Source organism: Rhincodon typus, chromosome 28 (assembly GCF_021869965.1).
Source record: "Rhincodon typus isolate 14 chromosome 28, sRhiTyp1.1, whole genome shotgun sequence".
Taxonomy (NCBI): Eukaryota; Metazoa; Chordata; class Chondrichthyes; order Orectolobiformes; family Rhincodontidae; genus Rhincodon; species Rhincodon typus.
In genome coordinates, this window is record NC_063359.1 from 41575037 (window position 1) to 41583939 (window position 8903).

Sequence of the window (8903 nt, forward strand, 5' to 3'; positions counted from 1 at the left end):
GCCGCACCGTCGGAGGGTCAGCGCTGAAGGAACGCCGCACCGTCGGAGGGTCAGCGCTGAAGGAGTGGGTACTGTTGGAGGTCAGCGCTGAAGGAACACCGTACCGTCGGAGTGTCAGCGCCCCACCGTCGGAGGGTCAGCACTGAAGGAGCGCCGCACCGTCGGAGGGTCAGCACTGAAGGAGCGCCCCACCGTCGGAGAGTCAGCACTGAAGGAGCACCCCACCGTCGGAGGGTCAGTGCTGAGGGAGCGCTGCACAGGAGGGTCAGCGCTGAAGGAGCGCCGCACCGTCGGAGGGTCAGTAACGAGTTATTAATGGTACTGGAGGTACTGGAATTTACTGGCATGTGGTGAGTGCTGTGCATACTCACCGAGCTGCTGGCCATGCCGAGGCTGGAGTCGATGTAAGTCTCAGTCTTGGGCTCGACAGCCAGCTCAGCCTCCACTATCTTCTCCACTGGCATGTCCTCATTGGCACTGCTTGTTGACTCCACCTCGTTCTCATTCCTGTCCTTACCTCGCTGTCTCTCCTCCTGGACCGCTGCAGGTGAGAAAGGGGATAACTGTTGCGGGCCCAGTTCATGAAAACTCCTCGCAACTGTGAAAATATCTCATACAGCAATCATGTTTCAGGAACACTTCCATTACCTGTTCCCCAGGCTGCTGCTGAGTTTATTTTAAAGCATTTGTTTCAGACACATCTTTACCCCATTCTCTCCCTCGAAGGTGCTGGGTGTTCTACTGTTGCTGGCTCCCTCCGGTGAACATATTCAACTGCAATGGCAGCACAAAGTCTCCCAGCTTCAATGACAATACTCAGATCAGGAGAATGAACCCAAGATAGCTCCTGTCTCACTGACCAGACAACCTTAGATTTGACACTCCTCTTGTTGATGCTGAGATGTTTGCCCAGCCTGGGAATGTACAGGGAGGAGACACAATTGCAGCCTCTGCTATCAGGAAAATGCAACGTTACATTTCGGAGCTCTCCACTAAACAAACAGCCAGTCAAATTCAACAACTCATTTATCATGGGGTGCAGGAACACAGACACATGAGAATTCAGAAACAAAAGACAGAATCTGAAATCTGTTTTAAAAATAAAACACATCCAGGATTTTTGGCTTCATAGACAGAGACACATAATACAATAAAAACAAAGTTACATTAAACCTTTCAGAATTCAGTGGTTGTATCCTAGCTGGAGCTGGACCAACTCGATACAACAGAGTTTTGAGTAAGGATGTGTGTGTGCTGGAAGGATCTCAAGAAGATTCGCTCATTGGCTCCAGGGATGAGGGTCTTCCTCATGTGAACAGCCTCGAGAACGTGGGATTGTTCTCCTTAGAGCAGAGAAGTTTCAATGAGAGCTAATCGAGGTCACAAAAAATCATGAAGAGTTTTGATAAATAAAGGAGAAATGGTTTTCAATGGGAGGAGGATCAGTGACCAGAGGGACACAAATTAAAGGTAGGCAGAGGAGAAAAATGAGACCCAAACTGTACATATTCTTCTAGGCAAAAATCCAAAAGAACTGCAGATTTTGGAAAACAGAATATTCTGAAGAAGGGTCACTGGACCCAAAATATTAAGTCTGATTTCTCTCCACAGATGCTGCCAGATCTGCTCAGATTTTACAGCAATTTCGGTTTTTGTTTCACATTCATCTAGGTGTGGCCTCACCAGTGCTCACAAATAATTATTGACACTGATATTCCAGAATCTATTTGCAGCAAATCTAACATACCATTTGCTTGTTGGACTTGAGTTACTTAAGTCTCAGCTGTGTATGAGTTGGGAGCACTCTGGCTCCTCGAGGGAGCTGAGCACAAAACTATGAGCTGACATTCTGGTACAGCACTGCCAGCTTTCAGATAAGAGACTAAATCGACACCCCGGACTGTACCTTGTGTGGATACAACATCTAAGGACACAATATTATGAAGAGGAACCAGAGGGCTAATTTAAGATTGAGACGAGAAGGAATTCCTTCTCTTGGAGGGGTGAAAGTCTCTGGAACTCTTTGCCAAGGACAGCTGCATATTTAAGGCTGAGATAGATAGATTTTTGATGAGTAGGGGAATCAACAGCTATGGGGAAAGGGCAGGAAAGTGGACGTGAAGAATATCGGATCAGGCATGTTCTGATTGATCCTGCATCTTCTCTGGTCCCAACATCTTATCAGCTTTAAGCACCAAGAGCCAATCTAATATCTCTGACAGTTTAAATCCCTTTCAGTGATTTGAGCTTTCTCCTCCCATCACCCTGGCCTGGGAAGCAACTCCATTGTTTTTAGTAAAGACAGATGCAAAGTACTGATTTAACACCACAGCCACGTCCCGGCCACAATGTGTAAATCCCCTTTATAGTCCCTAATCCCCAGGGCTACTCTCCTTGTACCACCTATTCACTGCCTACCATGACTACCTAAGACTTTGGGACTCCCCTTTCTGTTAGCTGCTAGGCCCTGCTCAAAACCTATCTTTGTTTCTCACTTTTGCTCTTTCAACCTTTCTTCTGAATCTTCCGCATTCAGCTTGGTTCTCAATTATATATTCTATTTAACCCTTCTCATAAGCACACTTTTTCTTCTTTATCTTAATCTCCATCTCTTCTCATTCAGGAAGCTGTAGTTTGTTTGTTCACTGCAGAATTCTAAGCCTCTGACCTGCTGTTGTCACCATGCTATTAATATGTGTGGTCCAGTTTTGTTTTTAGTCACGGTAACCCCCAGAAAGTTGACAGTGGGAGGATTCAGCAATAATAGTACCTTTGAATGTCAAGGGGCAGTGGTTGGATTCTGTCTTCTTGAAAATGGCCACTGCCTGCCTTTGTGTAGCACAAAGATTCTTTGCCATGTCTGGATATTGTTCAGCTCTTTCTCCTGAAGGTATGAGAGTTCATGAGCAATAAGTCTCCTTCTATCATGAAGAGTATGAAGAGGCTGCTATGGCTCACTGATTACACTCCAATTACACTGCACTGTCAGGGAATATTATCGGGCCATCATTACCTATGTCCATCAATCTCACTCCACACTCTGTTGTTGCCCACTGGCTGGTGTGTTCGACTCTGAATCACAAGGTCAAGGACTGGAGTCTGAATCCAGGCTCGCCAGCTTCCTTTCTTGCCTCAAATCCAAACCCTTCTTCTGTCACACCCACAATAGGAGAACTGATAGGATTAGGAGGTTCACTAAGTTGGAAAAGGCTATAGTGTACCCCATGCAAAACAGATTTCAATATGATTCAGGATCAAGAAACTAAATTAATCTGTAATATTCTATGCATTGATTCAAAACAGGGAGATTACCACAAATTGCCAGTGTAGGTGAAACAATAGGAAGATTCAACAGGGTTTCTTTAAGGAAATAGGCAAGTTCTGCTTCTGAACTGATACTTGCTAGGAGGGATGGGAACCTGAGGGCTAACCTAAATACGAAGGGAGTTAAGTCTGTACAAGGAAGTAGAAAAATTGCAAGGGAAGCTAAAAGACAGGAAAATCAAAACAGAGCATTGTCTTTTTTGCATCATTCTGCATACTCAAAGTTAATGACACTCTATGCAAAAACATGCAGAATTCACAATAATATAGATGATCTAAAGTTACAAAGAGGGTAAATGGTTGGGATATCAATGTAATTACAGAAGTATGGCTGCATGGTGATCAGGACTGGGTACTAGATATTCAAGAATATGCAATGTTTGGAAAGGACAGGCAAGCAGGAAAAGGAGGTGAAGTTGCACTGATAATAAGAGATGGGATCAGTACGTTAAAGAGGGAGAATCTCAAATTAGAAGAACAATGTGTGGAGTCTCTTTAGGTGTAACTCAAACAGCAGGAGGCAGCAGACTTTGGTTGAAGTTATTACAGGTCACCAAATAGTAGTAGTAATGTGGGACATGATGTTAATTGACAGACGTATGTAGCTTGTGCAACACAGTTATCATGGGGGACTCTGATCTTCTTACTGGGTAAACCAATTGAGGACTAAAGCTGTGGAAGACCAGTTTCTGAAGTGTGTTTGTGATGGTTATGTTGAGTCAACTAGAGGACAGGCTGTTTTAAATCTAGGATTATGTAATGGAAAAAGGCCAATTAACAAATTTTGAAAGAACCTTTAGGGATGAGTGACCACAATATGATAGAAGTTTACATTATGTTTGAAGGTGAGCAAAGATGTTAAATTTGAACAAGGGAAATTATGAAAGCACAAGTTGGCTGAGTTGAATTGGGTAAATACATCAAAAGGCAAGATTGGACATCGGCAGTGGAATCTATATCGACAGTCTTTAAAGAACTATTACAGTTTTGCTTAGAGCAATATAGATTCCTTCAAGTGCAAAAACTCAATATAAGGTTAATCAACTGTTGCTGACAAAAGAGTTCAAGGATTGTAGAAGACTGAAGTTTTATAAAGTAGTCAGAAATAGTAACAAATCCGAGGATTGAGGATCTGTCCTACGAAGATTGATTGGACAAACTGGGCCTGTACACTTCTAATCTTTCCAAGGAATGCCAGCTGATCTCATTGAAACTTACAAAAATACTTAAAGGATAAACAGAGTAGCTGCAGGTAAGATGTTTCCTGGTTGAGGAATCAGAACCGGGGGCACAGTTTAATAATAAGGGGGTGCTATTTAGGACTGAGACGAAAAGAAACGTTTTTACTCGGGAGATAATGAATTTTTGGAATTCTGTATGCCAGAGGGCTTTGGAAGATCAGTCTTTAAGTAAATTTAATGTAGAAGTTGACACATTTTTGATTAACAATGTGGATGGAGTGAATAAAAGACTGTTCAATCAGCCATGATTGGATTAAATGGTGGAACAGCCTTAATGTGCTGAATGGCCTACTTCTGTTCCTTTATTTCAATGATTATTAAGAGCATATTATTGGCATTGAATTGGTGCTCAGTATGCTATTTCTTCAACAAACACACTCCAAATAACCACAGCACATCCACTAAACAAGACTGATTAAAGCACGTTTTTATTGGAATATCTCAATCCAATAACTTCCAAAGGCCAAGTTGCTCCAAATTAAAGCCTATGGAAAGCTTCATATGGTTAATTAATGTAAATTAAAAAAAAGTCAGGCTGGCTTAATTTAAAAGTAAACCCTTTGTTTATACTGTTTGTATTCAAGTGTTCCTGCTCTTTAAGGCTTTCAGCGTAATTCAAAGTGAACAATTTTAACATAGTGAAATGTCACATTTCACAGGCATTTCAATTACAAAACAATTTAACATGGGGCCACATTAGCAGATACTTGGAAGAGGTGACCAAAAGCTTGGTCAAAGAGGTACATCTCCAGCAAATCTTAGAGGAGTAAAACGAGGAGGCAGTGAGGGAATTAGGGAGAAAATTTTACAGCTTAGGGCCTGAGCAGCCAAAGCTGCCACCAGCAGCAGAGCGATTAAGTAGGTCAGAATTACAGTTGCACAAAGATCTTGGAGAGATGTCGGGGCTAGAGGAGATTTTAGAGATGGAGAAGGGTGAATTCATGGAGGGATTTGAAAACAAGAATGAGAATTTAAAACAGAAGGCAGTGATTAACCAGGAGCCAGTAGGGGTCAGTGTGTACACGGTATTGTGTGAATGGAATCTGGTGCAAGTTAAGATACAAGGGACAAAAATTCAGATGGGTTGACGGAGGTGGACAAAGTTAACAGATTGACAGAGGAAAACAAAACGAAGGGCATCATTCTTCTCTCCTATCTCATCTTGCATGACAACAGGCCTCCCGACTTTCTTCTTGGTGAGGCATTCAATGGAGGCTCTTTCACCTCTTCCTATTACCGAGAGCATTAATACTTCTATTACCTAATCAAAGGAAGAATAGTAAGGGTCTCCTTGTGACTCAAAGAACAAAGAACGATACAGCACAGGAACAGGCCCTTCAGCCCTCCAAGCGTATGCTGTTTTGAACATTTTGCTGTTCCATACTAGAACTGTCTTCACTTACAGGATCCGTATCCCCCCATTCCCTTCCTATTCATGCGTTCGTCCAGGTGCTTCTTGAATGCTTCCACTGTGTCAGCTTTCACTACCTTCTCTGGCAGCACGTTCCAGGTACTCACTATCCTTTATGTGAAAAACATGCCTCTCAGATCTCTTTTAAACTTCCCACCCAGCACCTTGAACCTGTGTCCCAGAGTAATTGACCCCCTCCATCCTGGGAAAAAGCCTCACATTTTCCACTTTATCCATGCCATTCACAATCTTATAAACTTCTATCAGATCGTCCTTCAACCTCCTGCATTCCAGTGAAAACAAACCCAGTCTATCCAACCTTTCTTCATAGCTAAAATCCCCCATACCAGGGAACCTCCTGGTAAACCTTTTCTGGACCCTCTCCAAAGCATCCACACATCGTTCTGGTAGTATGGTAACCAGAACTGTATGCAATATTCCAAGTGTGCCCTATCTGAAATTCTATAATGCTGCAGCATAACTTGCCTATCCTTATACTCAATGCCCCTTCCAATGAGAGTAAGCATGCCACAGGCCTTTTTTACTGCCTTACCTACCTGCGCTGCCACCTTCAGTGATCTGTGGACCTGAACACCCAGATCCTTCTGCCTATCAATGCTCCTAAGGGTTCTGCCATTCGCTGTATAATTTCCACCTGTACTTGACCTTCCAAAATTCATCACCTCACACTTGTCCAGATTCAACTCCATCTGCCATTTTTCTGCCCATGCCTCCAACTGATCTATATCCTGCTGTATCTCCTGACAATCCTGCTCACTATCTGCAACTCCCCAATCTCTGTACTGTCTGCAAGCTTTCTAATTAGACCAGCTATGTTTTCCTCCAAATCATTTATGTAGATCACAAACAGCAGGGGTCCCAGCACTGATCCCTGTGGAACACCTAGTCACAACCTTCCATTCCAAAAAGCATCCTTCCACTGCTACCCTCTGTCTCCTATGACTAAGCCAGTTCTGTATCCACCTTGCCAGCTCACCTCTGATACCATGTGACTTCACCTGTTGTACCAGTCTGCCATGAGGGACCTTGTCAAAGGCTTTACTGAAGTCCATGTAGACAACATCAACTGCTTTTCCCTCATCAATCATCTTCGTCACCTCCTCAAAAAACTCGTTCATGTTAGTGAGGCATGACCTCCCCCACACAAAACCATGCTGTCTGTTGCTAATAAGTCCATTTGCTTCTAAATGCTTATAGATCTTGTCCCTGAGAATCTATTCCAATAATTTTCCGACCACCAATCTGAGCTCCCAGGCTTATAACTTCCTGGGATATCCCTGCTACCCTTCTTAAACAACGGGACAACATTGGCTATTCTCCCATGCTCTAGGATCTTGCCTGTGGCCAAAGCAGATACAAAGATGTCTGTCAATGCTTCAGCAATTTGTTGTCTTGCCTCCTTCAATAATCTAGGATAGATCCCATCAGGACCTGGTCCCATCAGGACCTGGAGACTTATCTACCTTAATATTTTTCAAGACAAACCATCTCTTCCTTTTTATTAGCAACTTGGCTTAGAAATTTGACACTCCCTTCCCTGAGATCATCCTCCACCAATTCCTTCTCTTTGGTGAACACCAACACAAAGTATTCATTTAGGGCCTCACCTTCCTCTTCTGGCTCCACACACAGATTCCCTCCTTTGTCCCTAAGTGGGCCAACCCTTTCCCTGAATACCCTCTTGCTTTTTATATGTGTATAAAAAGCCTTGGGATTCTCCTTAATCATGTTTGCTAACAACTTGTCATGGCCCCTTTTAGCCCTTCTAATCCCTTACTTAAGTTCTTTCCTATTTTCCTTATATACTCCAAGGGTGTCAACAGTTCCCATCCTCAGGCAATACGCCTCCCACAAAAAACTATTGCATCTTCCTGTGCACACAATGGTTGCTACATTTACCAACAGAACAGTCAGTGCATTTCAAAATGACTGATTTTAAAAGGTGTTTAGAAACAGTTGCATGGCTTGGTTGTTTGCTGCATATGGCTTACAACCAGAGACTATAATCAACACAGTCTCACATTACTGGCTACCCTGAAGACGACTCCACTTGCAGCTGGATTACTGACCGCTCTGCAAGAGATTTCCTCACCAACTTCCTACCATCCCCACCCCAAACCGCACCCATGCCATACCTCCACACCCTCTGCCCCCCTTGACGGATGTCTCCAGGTTTCCTGTGTTGAAGATTGGCACACCTTGGTTAGTAGACGGCAGAGCTACACAGGAACCCAACTGTGGCCTTGGTGCTGACTGCCTGTATATTCACCTGGATCTAAACAAACATCACCCTTACAGCCGCTCCTCCTCCATCAACAGCCAATAACAGCTCCTCTGCATGACTTACTCTGAAACCCAACCCCCCTTCCACTCTGCCCTATTGCACATCACTATCCCTCACACTGCCTACACTGGCCCACTCCTACTATATTGTCCCCTCTGGGCCCACCATCACCCACTCATTAGCCTCTCTGAACATTCTATCTACCATACTGCGCCCTCCCTAGACACACCACCAACTACTGCCCTGCCCCTCCAGGGTCCATTATCTCTGAGTGCATGCCCACATCTGGGGCTGTACCTTCCCCACACTAACACTCTTGCTGCTCTCTCCTAAGCACAGTCTTCTATTATTACCGCCCCAGGTCTGACCCCTCTGTCCCTTTCTTCCCACCCCACATCCATCTCATGATGCTGGCCATATTTCTGGAGCCAGAACAGTGAATGTTAACAGGATGTCCAACCATGGTAGGTATCACAGCCTGAATGGGTTAAGAGATAGTAGGAATTGCAGATGCTGGAGAATCTGAGATAATAAGGTGTAGAGCTGGATGAACACAGCAGGCCAAGCAGCATCAGAGGAGCAGGAAAGCTGACGTTTCGGGCCTCGACCCTTCTTCAGAAAG

General features: G+C 44.0%; 1 protein-coding gene across 5 annotated transcripts in view; it reads right to left on the reverse strand.

Moving 5' to 3' along the window:
* Nucleotides 1-8903, reverse strand: part of LOC109919800 (retinoic acid receptor RXR-alpha-A) — a 71191-nt gene that overhangs the window by 9325 nt on the left and 52963 nt on the right. For all 5 annotated transcript variants that reach the window (XM_048613517.1, XM_048613518.1, XM_048613516.1 and 2 more), the window contains one exon: nt 372-541. In XM_048613517.1, the coding sequence (XP_048469474.1) occupies nt 372-541 (170 nt within the window). The remainder of the gene's footprint in view (nt 1-371; nt 542-8903) is intronic.